The following is a 14,434-nucleotide window of genomic DNA, read 5'->3' on the forward strand; positions in this document are numbered from 1 at the left end:
TTTAATTGAAGAGAGAATAGTAAATACCCACTCTTTGTATCCAATTAAGTGCTCAGATGATTTCGCCTAAGCATTTGTTGGAAACTGTACTTCTGATTAATGTGGCCCCTGGTTAGAAAGTCAAGCATGATGTTTTCCCTATGCAGGCTTGTGTCAGAGGGCTTATCTCTGAAACTCATTTCATAGCACCTCAAATTCCTACAAGATCAAACAACAAAAATCATCATTTCCCAGCTGAGCACAGCGGCTCACACCAGCATTCTCAGCTACTTGGAAGGCAGATCTCAGAGGACCATGGTTTGAGGCCAGCCCAGGTAGTAAAGTTTGCAAGATGCCCATCTTAAACTAATGGCTGTGCGTGGTTGTATGTGCCTGAGCCCGAGCTATAGGAAGGAACAAGATTTGGGGACAGTGGATCAAGTCTGCCACCTACCCTGCCCACAGGGCAGACCAAACAAGGGAATCATACTCCTAGCCTGCCCAGGCATAAAACCAAACCCTACCTTGAAAACAACCAATGAAAAAAAAGGGGATGGCAAAATAAAAAACAGGCAAGAGTGTAAGATTCTGAGGTCAAGCTCCAATACCAGATCAAAAAGAAATAAAATAAAATTTTAAAATAAAGACACCGATCTTGCATTTGGAAAGAAAAGGCTAGGGGGATAAAAAATAGCAAAACCTCAGGGCACACTATGAGCTGTAACCCATGATTCCAGGCTCCCCACATCTCAGCCAACCAACGCTGCCTGCATGGAGTGTCACTCAAAACTAAGTCCAGCTGTCTCATTCACCAACACAGTGCCTGGCACGGCACTAAAACGTGCAAGCAGAGTTGCTTCATTCTGGGTTGTTTTTGTTTGGGGGGCTTTGTTGTTTTGTTGTTATTTAGTCCAGGCTGGTGTTGCAATTGTGATCTTCCTGCCTCTGCCCCCAGAGTAGCCAAATAGTGGTGTTTGACTGTTACCCATTGGAATGACAGTCAAAAACAGGCTTTGGCTCTGTTGTTAGGACCCCAAGTGTGCAGGGAGAGGAGCACCTCATGGTGGCCAGGAAGTAGCTGAGAAGGAGGGGAGCCTCACCACTCCCAGGACACAAGCCCAATGTCTTCACCTCTTCTCTCTCTAGCCCCCACCCTTTAAAGGGCCACAGGCTGGGAAACCAGCCTTCCACACATTGGCGTTTGGGGGTCCTTTAAGATCTAAACCAGAGCAATGCATTTCACTGAGCACCCATCTCCGGAGGTCACTGAGAAGCAGGGCATCCCACCAGCTAATTTTCAGCAAGTTGGCTTTGAGTGGACCAGTCATTCGTGTGTGGTGGCCATTAGGCAAATGGGTCATTTGGTAAAAGGGGTCATTTAGTAAACGGGCTTTAAACAACTTGCCTCAGGAGCGCTGTTAGCAGTGAACACTTTCTTGGGCTAATGCACATTCTATTTCCATAATTAATCTTCACTAGAGCCCAGATGAGAAAATCCCAGGAGCCCAGAGCAGCCAGACAACCTCCTTGTAATCAAATGGTTAAAAAAAAATGCTCTGATTTTATTTGTTTTATACAGGATCAGAAGACAGAGGACCCAGCTCTCTGCACACAGAAATCACACCCAAGCACCATCACGGGAGGCCTTGTGGGTCTGCTTGCCACTCTGTGACATTCACAGCCATTCACCAGAGAAACAAGTGGCTGGCCCTGGGGCCTCGTCTAGTAAACCATCATGGACTGCAGTAGTTCACATTGCCTGGGATGAGAGACAACACTCCAGGCCAGCACCCCACTCCCAGGGCTCGTCACCCACTGTCCCTCAAGGTCCATTTCACAGAGAAGCCCTCAGCCCAACTGCCAATGTTATTTTGAAATTCTTGTATTTGCTTTTGCTTTGTGCTGTTGTTTGGTGTTGAGACAGGGTTCTAGGCTGACCTAGAACTCGAGATCCTCCTATCTCAACCAACTCCAGAGTGCTGAGATTACAGGCATGCACCCCCACCCCCAGCACCATTCTAAATTCCTGATTATTTGATGAGGCCCTGCATCTTGGGGGGACCCTGCCTTGGATCCTTAAACTTATATGGCTGTTGTCATCATTTCCTGGGGATTTTTTTTCCTAACAAAGATCCAGACATTGAGCAGAGTAAATCACCCTAAAACTCACTATTTCACCAACCCTTTTGCCCAGCCCTTCAACTGTTAGTTTATTTTTCAGATAGGTTCTCAATAATTTTCTTGGGCTGACTTCCAACTCACCACTGACCTGCCCGGGCTTCCTGTTCAGGCCAGGCCAAACTGATCTGCAATTCAACTGTCAACATTGGTCCAGCCATCAACCAAAGTAGATGTATCCAGGACCCCAAATCTCCTGAGCCTCCTATGAATCCTGATCAACCATGCTTTCCCACAGCATCTGTCTCAGTAGTCTGCGTGCTAGAAACAGCTCCAGGCAAGTCAGTGATTTAACCTTGGGTTCCATTATGGACTCCCTATTTAATGCAATTTATATTTGAAAAAGATAAAAATGTGTCCAGAAGTGGAAACATGACCCATAAATGCTGGAGACACTAAAGCAACATTTTAGAAAGAAATCAAATCAGTTAGTCAGACTTGCAGAGGCTGGTGGCTCATGCTTATAATCCTAGCTACTTAAGAGAGATGGAATCTGAAGATCACAGTTCAAAAACCAGCCCAGGCAGAAAAGTCCCACCAAGACTCCAATCTCCAATAAAACACCAAGAAGCCAGAAGTGGAGCTGTGTCTCAAATGGCAGAGCACTAGCCTTGAGTGAAAAGCTCAGGGATAATGCACAGGGCCCTGATTTCAAGCCTCAATGCTGGCACACCCATAAAAAAAAAAAAAAAAGTCAGACTTTGAACACAAGTAGGTTGTTGCAAGCTGTCCTGCCTTTCAACGGAAAAATGAATTCACTTTGTCGTCTGCTTGTGTGTGTCTGTGTGTTGTTTGGGTGGCTTTTTTCCTCTTCCATCAAGATCAAAGCAAACTCCTGGAAGCCCAGGCACTTTATTGTGCTCCCCAGGCCTCATAAATACTTATTTAATGTCATCTTAGGCCTGCGGGAGTCGGGGGAGGCCTGGAAGACAGAGGCCACACTGCAGCCAGGTGTGGCGCCTCCAGTACCTGCTCCTAGACTGGGAATCGCTTAGCCACGCCTCCAATGGGCCGAATCCTCCTAGCTCCGCCCACAATCCCCGCCCCCAGGCTCTTGTGGTCTTGGCCACGCCCCCTGACGCTAGGCTCGCCGCCACGCCCTCGGCCACGCCCCCTCCAGGCTCCGGCCCACTTCCGCCCGTCTCCTAGCAACGCCGGCCCCGCCCGCCATGGCGCCGGAGGAGCGCGCGGAGACTGCGGGCCTGTTGCAGAGTTTCGAGCGCCGCTTCCTGGCTGCGCGCGCGCTGCGCTCTTTCCCTTGGCAGGTGGGCAGCGAGGCCGGAGGACCCAGTGGGCTCGGGGCGGGCCTCGGGGCTGGAGCCCCGGCGGGCGGCGGCCCCTCCGGGCCCTGCGGCCTCCGCGGTGCGGGAGCGCGGGGCCCCCACCGCGTGGGGCTCGCAGGGCCGCGGCCCGCGCGCGATCGCGCTCGAGGACCGGGCCGGTGGCCACCCAGGCCGCGCTTTGTGCAGGACAGCGTCCCGCTGTCCGCCTCACCCCACCCGGGGATCGGACACCGGCTGTCGACACCGCCCCGGAGCAGCCGAGGCCCGGATGGACCCGGGCCCAGCACCTCGGGACCCGGGCTGGGCACTGGCGCGGGGTCTCCGGGCCTCGGCGCGGGACTCCCATCCCACCGTCCTCGGTGAGCTCGAGCGCTGAGCTCGTGCATGAGCCCCGCGGATACCCAGTCCTCCTTCTCTGCCCCCAACATGGAAGATAATAGCATCCGTAGCTCCCCATTCAGTGTCCAGTGCAATCGTTCGTTCCTAGCCTCACCCAGCACCCGCGAGCTGCAGACCACCACCGACACCGACTGACCAGAGAAGTTGTTTAATGAGGAGAGAAGCAGAGCGAGGAGCCGGGCTTGGATGCTGACCCGCACCCCTAGATGCTATGTGACTTTGTGACCGCATCTCTCAGCGCCATCGCGTTTTAATCGGGGATCCTGACTTCGTGGGGCTGTGTGTCAAAGTCCCTAAGAAGTCAGACAGGGTCTTCTCCGTGGTTAATCCAGATTTAAGTGTACACTGGGATTTTGATTTACTCTCCAGGCACCGGGCAGTCTGCATTACAGACAAGGCCCTGCTCAGATGAGAACACCAGTGAAAGGATAAATATTTCAACCAGAAAATGCCAGAGGAAAGTTGCCGTAATACTACAATTAAACAGGGAAACAGAAACTGGGGGACGGAGATGTTAGCCAAGAGGCAGCATTTGATCTGGGACTTAAAACAGTGAAGCAGCCAGCTGCTGGACTGCCTTAAGCAGCAAGAAGTGCAAAGGCCCTGTCATGGGAACACAGCTGACACATTACAGGGCCAGTGTGGACTGAAGGAAGTGTATGGGTCAGGGTGATGGAGTCAGGGAGAAGCCAGGGCCTGATCTGCCATGACCGAATCCTGAGTTCACTAATAATGGATTCAAGTCCCCCTGAAAGAGGACAGAAGGAGCAGGCCTGACCCCTGCACAGTGGAATCTCTGTCCGAACTCAGAAGGCAGGCCAGCCCATCCAGCCTTGAACTTCAGGGTTCAGCTCAGATGGCTCCCACTTTCATCTAGCCCCCAAGGGGCCTGGGCTCCATGCTTTGCTTACCAGTTCTGCATGTTTCACCTTGCTAAGAAAAATGGCTTACAATAAGCTCCCATCTATTCTCTGTCTCTTTCCTCCTAATAGAGCCTAGAAGAGAAATTGAGAGGTTCATCAGATTCTGAGCAGCTGCTGCTGGATATTTTACAGAAGGTAAGAATGCCAGAATTTAGTGTTCCTAGATGACGTCAGAAGCTAGGGTCTAATCACTGGGCTCTTACCTCTGGCAGACAGTGCGACACCCCGTGTGTGCAAGGCATCCGCCGTCCAAGAAGTACACCCAGAGCTTTGTCTTGGAGCTCATCAGAAAGGTTAGTGACAGGGGCTGCCAGGCCACAACCCCTTCTCCCTGCCCTGTGCCAGGGGCCTTCATTGGGCAGAGGGAGAACAGGGGACAGGGACACAAGGCCTTTCTCCCCACTCTCATCCAGAACTCTCAACACCAGCTGCATCCATTATGGTCGCCTCCCGCCATGCAGGTTCTGTCCCAGCAGTGACCTGGAGGCACCCGCTCCCTGCCACACCGCCTGGCCCACTCTGACCTCAGAGTCAACCCTTCCCCTGGCCACAGCAGATCACATCAGCCAGCCTGCACACTGACGTAGTGCCCCTATCACCCCAGAAGCTCAGCTAGACATCAGATGAGTGTCCCACCTGGTGAATTCCAGGGGTGCCATTGAGAGGCAGCTGGAATTCCCTCCCCACCCCCACCCCAAACTAAGGCACTGTCCTGGTGACCGCTACCAAGACTCACTGGTCTAAGGCAGAGCTTTTTCTCCGTCCCTAGCAGCTCTCGTAGAATCTACCTGTTGCCCCTTTCTCCCCCTCCACCCCAAATCTCTGTCACCATGGTGAGGATCAGGCCCAGAGGAAGGACACAGTGACAGGGCTCATTCCCAGCCACACCTCCAATGGTCATGTGACCCTCTGAGTCAAGGCTCCGGTCCTGTCTGTCCCCAGCATGAAGCTGTCCACACCGAGCCTTCAGATGAGCTATATGAGGCCTTGGCAGAGGTCCTGACGGCCCAGGAGCCCAGCCGGTGTCATCGGAGCTATGTGTTGGTATGAGGCATGCGCCCTCCTCCCGCTGGCCAGGGGACACTGGACACGGGGCCCTAACTTGGCTTCTCCCTTAGGTGTCCTGGTGGTGGCGTTTCCACAGCCTGCCCTAGGCTAGGCACCCACCGTCTCCTGGGCATCCCCTGCTTGTGGTTCAACATGGCCGTCTACACTCTGCTTGTCTGGGCTAATTCTCCCACCCTGTCTCCCTGCAGCCGTCAGGGGCCGTGATCACTCTCTCTGAGAGCACAGCCATCGTGTCCCATGGCACCACAGGCCTGGTCACGTGGGATGCCGCCCTGTACCTTGCAGAGTGGGCCATCGCGAACCCAGCAGCCTTTGCTCACAGGTGACCCGGGGCTGGGGACAGGGCACTGAGGCCGGGTCTCACCCCCAATCCAGGACCATCCTGGAGCCTGGCAGTGGGGCTGGGCTGTCATGGACACAGGGCCCCTTCCCCACCCAGGACCGTCCTGGAGCTTGGCAGTGGGGCTGGCCTCACCGGCCTGGCCATCTGCAAGTCGTGCCATCCCCGAGCCTACATCTTCAGTGACTGCCACTGCCGTGTGCTCCAGCAGCTCCAGGAGAATGTGAGCCTCAATGGCTTCTCACCACAGCCAGAGCCCACTGCAGACACACAGAGGCCCCTGGTGACCGTGGCCCAGCTGGACTGGGACGTCGCCACCACCCCTGAGCTTGCTGCCTTTCAGCCAGACGTCGTCATCGCAGCCGGTGACCCTGGGCTCCTGGGCTGTACCTTGGGGATGGGGAGCGCAGTGTGGTGGACAGGGACCCACAGGGCATCCCAAAGTCACCCCGGAGCTCCAGGGTAGTGAACAGGCTGAGATACCCAGCCCTGCCCGCACATGGCTGCCAGGTACCCAGTGGCTGCAGCATCCCTAGAGCTTCAGACCTGGGGCACACCCGTTCACAGCACCCCCGCCCTGGGTACTCCCCACCCTGGGCACAGGCCTGACCTGGCTGTTCTCCTGCCCTGCAGCCAACAGGCCTGGAGGCTACCCCGTGGGCCCAAGCCCATGGTGATGTAGGGTTTTCACTGCAGATGTGCTGTACTGCCCAGAAGTGACCCGCTCGCTGGTCAGGGTCCTGCACAGGCTCGCCACCTGCCCCGGGGGCCGTGTACCTGACGTCTATGTGGCTTTCACAATGCGCAACCCAGACACGTACCAGCTGTTCACCACCGAGCTGGGTAAGTGCCCCACGCAGCTCCAGTGAGGCAGAGGCAAGCTGGGAGCCTAGGCAGGCCGGGGAGCCCCACAGTAGGCAGTGCTTGCAGCCATGGTCTCATGTGGAACTGGGGTGTGGCTCAGGGACACAGCCTTGACTGGTTCTCACAGGCCCTGAGCTCCACCCCCAAAACCCCTCAAGAACACGGCCAGCCGGGCCCTGTGGCTCTCTCAAGAGGCTGAGATCTGAGCATCAAGGTTCAAAGCCAGCCCAGGCACTAAAGACCATGATACTCTTATCTCCAATTAATCACCTGACAACGGGCGGTGGGGCTGTGGCTCAGGAGTAGAACAGTAGCCTGGGTCTGAAAAGCTCAGGGACAGTGCCCAGGCCCAGGGGTAGGGTGGTAGCCTTGAGCTGAAGCGCTCAGGGACGGAGTTCAAGCCCCATGACCCACAAAAAAACGAAAACAAATGAACAGTCTTCATGTTTGTGTAGCTACAAGGAATATCCTTATGTCTAGATTGCTCCAGTTAGTAGCAGGGTTCCAGAGCCTTCCACATCTTTTTGTCTGTACTGGTTGGCTTTATAAACACTTGACTTCAGACAGTAACTGACAGAGACGCCCCGTGGGGCGTGGCCCCTGCCATCTGCACCCACACTGGCGGGGGAGAGGGCTGGTCTTGCGCAGTGCCCCAGCCCAGGGGACCAGCCAACGCGGGTTTGGAGCTCAGCTGCTCGCCCCTGGGCTGACTAGCCGGGGGGACAGGTGCAGAGGGACGGGGAGCTGGCAGCTCCCTGGCTGGCACTGCAGGATTGGGGGGGGCTGTTTGTGATAGTGGGGGTTTGACCATCAGGCTCACTTGCCCGGTGGGTACTCTATTGCCAAGTCAGGCCTCCAGCCTCTTTGGGTTTGTTTTTGCTTTTATTTCTCGTCAGCAGTCTCCCTTTGCACCCAGGCCACCTGCTCTGGACTGCAGTCCTCCTACTTGTACTTCTCCACACCGCTGGGATGACAGACGTGGGCCGCCATGTCACCTTGCATGTTATCACTGAGGTGGTGTCTCCCAAACTCTTTTTGGCCTGGGTGGTCTTTGCCTCTCAAGAGCTAGCGTTTCCGGCGTGTTCTACCATGCCCAGCCTGCCATTCCGGTCTTAAGACCACAGATTCCTGGGACAGGCTGTAGACATCTCACAGGGCCTGGAGATTGGTGATCCAGACGAGCCAGGCCGAACACGCCTGCCCCGACAGTGCTGCACTCCCCCTGCCACCCTGAGACCTTGTGCCCATTTCAGACCACGCAGAGATGCGCTGGGAGACAGTGCCTCCTCACGCCCGGAAGCTGTTCCCCTATGAAGGGTGCTCCGAGCCGGCCATCCTGAAGCTCGTGCTGTAGGCGCCTCAGCACGGGGAAGCCCGTTCTCCATCACCACAGGAGCCAGAACCACAGACGGTCCTGAGAAAAGGCAGAGGGCATGAGTGGGTGCCACCCCCCAAGGAGTTCAACAGGCCACACCCTCTGTATAAATAAACATGTATTTACCAAGTGTGCCCCCCGTCTGTGCACTCTGCACTCACAATTCCTGGTCCCACGGCAGAAGACAAACGCAGTCTCAGGTCTAGCCGGCAGCATCTAGGTGCCTGCTGCCACCCTTCCAGCCTCTGACCATGGGACGGGGGGGCAGTGAAGGACAGGTGGCCCCAGGGAGAGCAGGACCTGGGCAGCCGGGCCCAGCAGGGTCAGGAGTCCATCACCAAGGGGAGCACAGTCTGCCGCCAGCTCTCGTCCCACCGGAGCTGCTTTGCAGCCCTCAGGTTCTCACGGAACTGGTGTAGTTTGCCGGTGGGGTCAGGAAACTTGGCGAAAAGCATCTGCACCAGTACAGAGCACATCCCTATCTCAGGTCCTCACACCACTGTGGCTTACCCAGCGGCGCTCAGCCCCTGCCTGGAGGGGTTTTCCCTCTCCCCTATCCTGGGCCCAGACAGCCATCTGTAGGGGAAGAGGACGTGGGAGTCTGTGGACCAAGTCCAACCCACTTGCTTTTATAAATAAAACTTCATTTACAATCCCCTGCATGCACACGTTACAGCAGAAGAGCAAAGCCTTTACAGACACATCTGCCTCTACTCAGCTCAAGAAGCACAAGGCTGGGGCTGGGGCTGGAGCTGGGGCCCTGTCCAGTGAAGACAAGGCAAGTTCCATCTCTAGTGCTGCAATAAGCAAACCTCTCCCAAAAAGAAGCCCACTGCCTCTCCGCTGCTTCCTGGGGGACAGCCCGGCACCCATCTTTTGTAGGTGGTAAACCACAAATACAGGGCAGGTGGAGAAAGCAGGGGGCCAGCAGGCAGCATGGCGTATCACCTCTGCAGTCCCCACACTGCCCATTCACAGCTCCCACGGCTGCTCCTGCTGGGCGTTCCCCAAACCCCTCAAGCCCTGGCACGGGTGCGGCTACCTGCAGCTGAGCCACCAGCTCTTCCTCATCCTCGAATACCATGCCGTTTTCTCCAGGCCTCACAAGCTCGTGTAAGCTGCAGAGAGAGGGGAAGGAGCCTGAGCCTGTGGACGCCCACAGCCCATGCTCACACCAGGGGCTGGTTCGGGTAGCCGCTTTGGTCTCAGGGAGTCGTTTGGACATAGGTGGCAGGATACGTGTGGCAGGACACATTAGTGTCAGGCCACCCCAAGGCAGCTTTGACCCTGTGTGCCAGCCAAGGTAAGGAGCCAAAGCGCAGCTTAAAGCTGGCTATTCCATGCCCAAGGACCCTGAGCTTAGCTCGCATCATGGTCAGCATCCTAACTGCCCGCCCGGAGCCAGGGCCATGGTTTCAGAACCTTCTCTATCATGGCCCTTTCCATTGCCCACCTTGGGGCTGTCTCAGAGCTGTGGCTGTTTCACTGTTCGACCAGGAGAGACCCAATGGAGAGGAGAGGAAACTAGGGAAGTGTGGTGGCTTAGACTGCCACTGTGCTCTTGGAGCCAGGGCCCACTGGAGCACTACTGGAAGCCTCCATCCACCGTTAGCCCTGGTGTCCGTGGCACACCAGACACCTTCTGCAGAAGGGTGGGGTCTGCAGGTAACCCAGCCCCGAATCTCCAGATGACCAACAACACCCAGCGTCAATGCTGCGAAGCCAGCTTCCCCTGACAGAGAGCTGACACGGAAGCCACGTGTGCAGACACCACAGAAACAGGGCTCACTGCACACCAGTGGGCCGCGGGGCCGTGAAGAACCACATGCAGCACCCCCCCTCCCCACAGCAATGGCTCATCCGACCCCACCCAGGAGGGCTCAGGGTCCACGCCTACCACTTGAAGTTCACGGCACACACGGGCAGGCAGCACCCGAACATGTCCACCACCTTCATGGGCAGGTCCAGACCACTGGACGATCTGTGCAGACAGACGCCCAGATCTGCTGACCCTGGGGGGAGACGGGGATACTCAAGGCGCTGGGACCTTGACACCCAGGCTTGGGTAGCCCCTACTGCACACAGAAACAGGCAATGTCCTCAACAAGTGTCCCCAAACACAAGTGGCTGATGTTGGCCAGGCAGCTCTGTGCCTCTGCACTGGCCATCAGGCTCTATCATAGGCTGCCCGGAGCCCCCATGCAGCCACACACTATTTGCAAAGAAATGCCTGGATGAGGACCAGGAGTTTGGCCTAGCAGTAGAATGCTTGCCTAGCATGCACGAAGACCCGGGTTCAATTCCTCAGCACCACATACATAGAAAAAAGCTGGAAGTGGTGCTGCGGCTCAAGTGGCAGAGCTCTAGCCTTGAGAAAGTCCAAGGACAGTGCTCAGGCCCTGAGCTCAAGCCCAGAGCTGGCAAAAAAAAAAAAAAAAAAGAAAAGAAAGAAAGAAAAAAAAGAAAAGCCTGGATGACAGAGCAAGGGAAGGGGTGACACTGTCCAAAAAGAAATGTACTCTTCACCTGACATGCAAATGTACCCCCTCTATACATTATCCACCCCCCGCCAAAAAAAAAAAACTGCCCGGGGCCAGGAGTTTGGCCTAGTGGTAGAGTGCTTGCCTAGCATGCATGAGGACCCAGGTTCAATTCTTCAGTACCACATTCACAGAAAAAGCCAGAAGTGGTGATATGGCTTAAGTGATAGAGTACTAGCCTTGAGAAAGCCCAAGGACAGCTCTCAGATCCTGAGCTCAAGCCCAGAACTGGCAAAAAAAAAAAAAAAGAGGAAGAAAAAAAAACAACTTCCCAGCAGTTACTGTAGCACAACAGCTCAGCTCTATTAGAAGTGACTGAGGCCCGACACAGCTTGATAGATGCTGCAAATACCACTGGTGTATATGTGATATGTATTCACATAGCCACAGCTCTTCTGACATGTATTTTACCTCAGTAATTTTTGGGCATGTGTGTGCCAGTATTAGGACTTGAACTGGGGTCCTTGCTCCAGGCTGGTACTCTATCACTTGAGCTATGGCTTCACTTCTGTCATTTCTGGGAGGTGGCGAGGGGAAGATATCTGGAGATAAGAGTCTCATGGGTTTCCTTGCCCGAGCTGGCTTCAAACCACAGTCCTCAGATCTCAGACCCCTGAGTGGCTAGGATGGCAAGTGTGGGCCACTGGCATCTGGCCATAAAGGTTATTTTTTTTTTTAAGACTACGCTACAGAAGCCAGCAAACCTCTCCTGGCTTGCTCCCTTTAAAACCACCCCCTCCCTGGCACTCCTCACCTAGCAAGAGGGGGTAGTCCTCGGCCGCCAGCCAGGGGGTGCAGACCTGGATGTGCCGGAAGCACTTGCGGCTGATGAGGCGGCTGTAATACTCCTTCAGAGGCCCTTTGCCTGTGGAGGAAAGCAGGTGCCGCACTGGACCGTGTGTGACCCACCAAGCCCAGGCCTCAGCTGTCCCTGCACAGGCCGAGGGGCCACTTCCCCTAAATCCCTCTCCCAGCGGCCTTCAGAGCCAATCTCCCAATACAGCCAGCGACCAGGGCAGGCACACACCGAGATGCCAAATGCGGGGTGGGGCAGGGACTGGGGCACAGGGAGCACCCGGCCCACCAGGGCCTCGAGTACATTGTGTGTATATGAGGTTCTGGCTGGGAAGACAGTGAGCAGGGGGAGCAGCCCCCAGGGAAGCCCGGGGTACCTGTTATCACACACACTAGGGAAGGAAGGTCGGCCCCGCTGACAGTCAACTGTTCAAACTCTGTTAGAAAAATCAAGAGACAGGCTCAGGGTGAAGTTCAAGTGGGAAAAGTGCTTCTGAGAACTTAGGTTTGGTCCCCGGCACTACAAAAAATAAACATGCATGTACACACACATACACACAACATATATACATGCATGCACGCACACAGACAGACCAAGACGACAAAGGACAAGCAGGTGAGTGGGGGCAGAGGGTTCCCAGGAGGTTCCTCTAGGGAGGCCCCGGCCTTGAGATGCTCTTCAGACCCAGGGCCTGGTCACTCAGGCATCCAATGGGGACACGGAACTGCACACAGCCCCTCCCCTCCAGGCCTGAGGGGCAGGGCTGCAGACCCTGCACAAAGGCCAAGAAAGAGTTGAGCTGCACAGTGACCCCTGCCCAGGCCAGAGCCGCAGACCCAGCCACACACCTACTTTCTAATGCAGCCAGCAGTATGGAGAAGTCCTCGTCCTCTGTGAGGGAGAAGGGAGGGCCACAGGCCACTGTCAGACATGCCATGCCACCCTCCTACCTGGGGTGGGGCAGTGGCTAGAGGCATGGCATGAGTCCCCAAGTGTAGGGAGGGGGGCAGGCACACCTGTCCAGCTTGTGCTGCTGACCAGCAATGCTGGCCGCCCGGGAAGGTGGCTCACCAGCCCGCTCCCAGCATCCTTCTCGGTGAAGGCTGACCTCTCTGTGGCCGGGTCTGAGGGCTCAGAGCTGGAGGAGAAAGAAAAGTCTGTGAGAATCTGCAAAACCCTCAGAGCCAGTATGGCCACAGGCTCTGGGCCACTTGTCCCCCAGGCTTGCCCTTTTCCCCTGCCTGTTGCCCGGCTCCCAAATGGCAGCCCCATCTCTCCCCAACCCAGCTCTGCAGCCACAGCTCCCAAGCACACACCATCAACCCGCCTGTGTGGGAGGGGACAGAGACAGGAGGACCCCAGGGCAGCAGCGAACCCAGGAAGACAAGAGACGAACCGTGCCTGGAAAGGACAGTGCGTACGCCCCAGCTTCATGAAGAGTTCGTGCTGCAGGTCGAGGGGTGTCTCCTTAAAGAAAGATGCTGGCCTGTCATAGACCGTCATAGCCCTAAAAGGAGAGGTTAGTTAGGGGACAAAGGCCTGAGGGACAGAGGAAACAGGCAGATCCAGAAAAGTAAGAGCTCTTGGGGAATCCCAGGCATCCAGATTCCTTGGGAAACAGATGGTATTCTAGCACCGAACTTCCAGGACTGGCCAGCCACATGGAAAAGAAGCTACCCACCACCCACCGCCTCCCTGCTCCCCCAAACCCACAGACATCTGCTGCATGCTGGGTGCTTGAAAAATGCCAACAGATGTAGCAGGCAGAGGCAGCCTCTGGCCAGACCCAGGGCCCTGACGACGCACCTGATACCCCAGTTCTTGGACAGGTCTTCCCGCATGGCGTTGGTTACACACAGGTTCAGGTGGGATAGACGTCCAAAGAACCTCTCATACCTGCAAAAGCGTCTCAGGTCAGCACACAGCCGGGGCTGGCCCACAGGCCACCAAAACTTTCACAAGGCTGCGGAGCTGTGGTCTCCCAGATGTGTCCCAGCTGGTGCCATCTGGGTATGCTCCATGCCAGCCTTTTCCCCCACCCTCTCTCAGTTCTGTCACACTTTCAAAGGAAAGCAGGCGCCACTGCCGCAGGGAAAATTCAGCCTCTTGCCCAAGAAGAAATACAACAAAGAGCTCACAGGGAAATAAATGTTGGCTGCAAGAGGTGTGGGCTGAGGGTGGCTCACCACGGGGCGCAGACCTCCCTCCTGGGGGGGGAAGACACAGGTCATCTCCCAGCTCTGCTCTCCAAGGCATGGGAAGGGACAAGAGCACAGCACCCCTTCACTGGGGTGGGACAAAATGGGCACCAACACAGAGCAGTGCATACCGCAGGTGCTGCTGTAGCTGCTGAGTCCCACTCACAGAAAGCAAGGCACAGGGACAAGGCCCCAGTGCCAGGCAGCTCGAGGCCAGCAGTGCACAGAGGAGGAGAGGACACTGGGCTTGGGGCAGCTCCAGAGGCCCACACTCCCTCAAGCTCCCCCCACAGCCCCCTGACGTGTTCTAAGCTGGCATTTGCGGCCCCCAACTCTTACCCCTTAGCCAGCAGGACGAGCGGATGCTGAGGACCGTGTGCCAGACCCATGATGGAGTAGCCGTAGTTGTGCCAGTCAGTGACCAGCTTGCTCCCGCAAAGGCAACACACAAACCAGCAGACAGCAATGCCAGGAAGGCCCGGGGGGTTCTA

At 56.0% G+C, this 14,434-nt stretch overlaps 2 protein-coding genes across 2 annotated transcripts in view; one reads left to right on the forward strand and one right to left on the reverse strand.

The window, feature by feature from the left end:
- Window positions 1-3,307: 3,307 nt before the first annotated feature.
- Window positions 3,308-8,541, forward strand: Eef2kmt (eukaryotic elongation factor 2 lysine methyltransferase). Its single transcript, XM_090325056.1, has 8 exons — window positions 3,308-3,422; window positions 4,832-4,897; window positions 4,975-5,055; window positions 5,705-5,806; window positions 6,019-6,152; window positions 6,270-6,535; window positions 6,867-7,013; window positions 8,288-8,541. Exons 1-8 carry the CDS (start codon window positions 3,327-3,329, stop codon window positions 8,386-8,388), a joined length of 993 nt encoding a protein of 330 aa, XP_090181182.1. The 5' UTR covers window positions 3,308-3,326; the 3' UTR covers window positions 8,389-8,541.
- Window positions 8,510-14,434, reverse strand: part of Alg1 (ALG1 chitobiosyldiphosphodolichol beta-mannosyltransferase) — an 8,223-nt gene continuing 2,298 nt past the window's right edge. The window contains exons 4-13 of the mRNA XM_090325055.1: window positions 14,283-14,431; window positions 13,552-13,641; window positions 13,142-13,252; window positions 12,762-12,883; window positions 12,598-12,636; window positions 12,122-12,181; window positions 11,704-11,814; window positions 10,307-10,421; window positions 9,452-9,527; window positions 8,510-8,864 (exon numbers count right to left, since the gene is read on the reverse strand). Coding sequence (XP_090181181.1) covers window positions 8,733-8,864; window positions 9,452-9,527; window positions 10,307-10,421; window positions 11,704-11,814; window positions 12,122-12,181; window positions 12,598-12,636; window positions 12,762-12,883; window positions 13,142-13,252; window positions 13,552-13,641; window positions 14,283-14,431 — 1,005 coding nt within the window. The 3' untranslated portion in view covers window positions 8,510-8,732. The remainder of the gene's footprint in view (window positions 8,865-9,451; window positions 9,528-10,306; window positions 10,422-11,703; window positions 11,815-12,121; window positions 12,182-12,597; window positions 12,637-12,761; window positions 12,884-13,141; window positions 13,253-13,551; window positions 13,642-14,282; window positions 14,432-14,434) is intronic.

This window comes from Megascapheus bottae, chromosome 36, assembly GCF_031878675.1.
Source record: "Megascapheus bottae isolate mThoBot1 chromosome 36, mThoBot2.hap1, whole genome shotgun sequence".
Classification (NCBI taxonomy): Eukaryota; Metazoa; Chordata; class Mammalia; order Rodentia; family Geomyidae; genus Megascapheus; species Megascapheus bottae.

Excerpts from the sequence above, each read along its gene's own strand:
- Eef2kmt (XM_090325056.1), top strand. The coding sequence starts at position 3,327 with ATGGCGCCGGAGGAGCGCGCGGAGACTGCGGGCCTGTTGCAGAGTTTC. Across the intron at positions 3,423-4,831 it reads TGCGCTCTTTCCCTTGGCAG|AGCCTAGAAGAGAAATTGAG; the intron begins GTGGGCAGCGAG and ends TCCTCCTAATAG. Across the intron at positions 5,807-6,018 it reads GTCATCGGAGCTATGTGTTG|CCGTCAGGGGCCGTGATCAC; the intron begins GTATGAGGCATG and ends GTCTCCCTGCAG.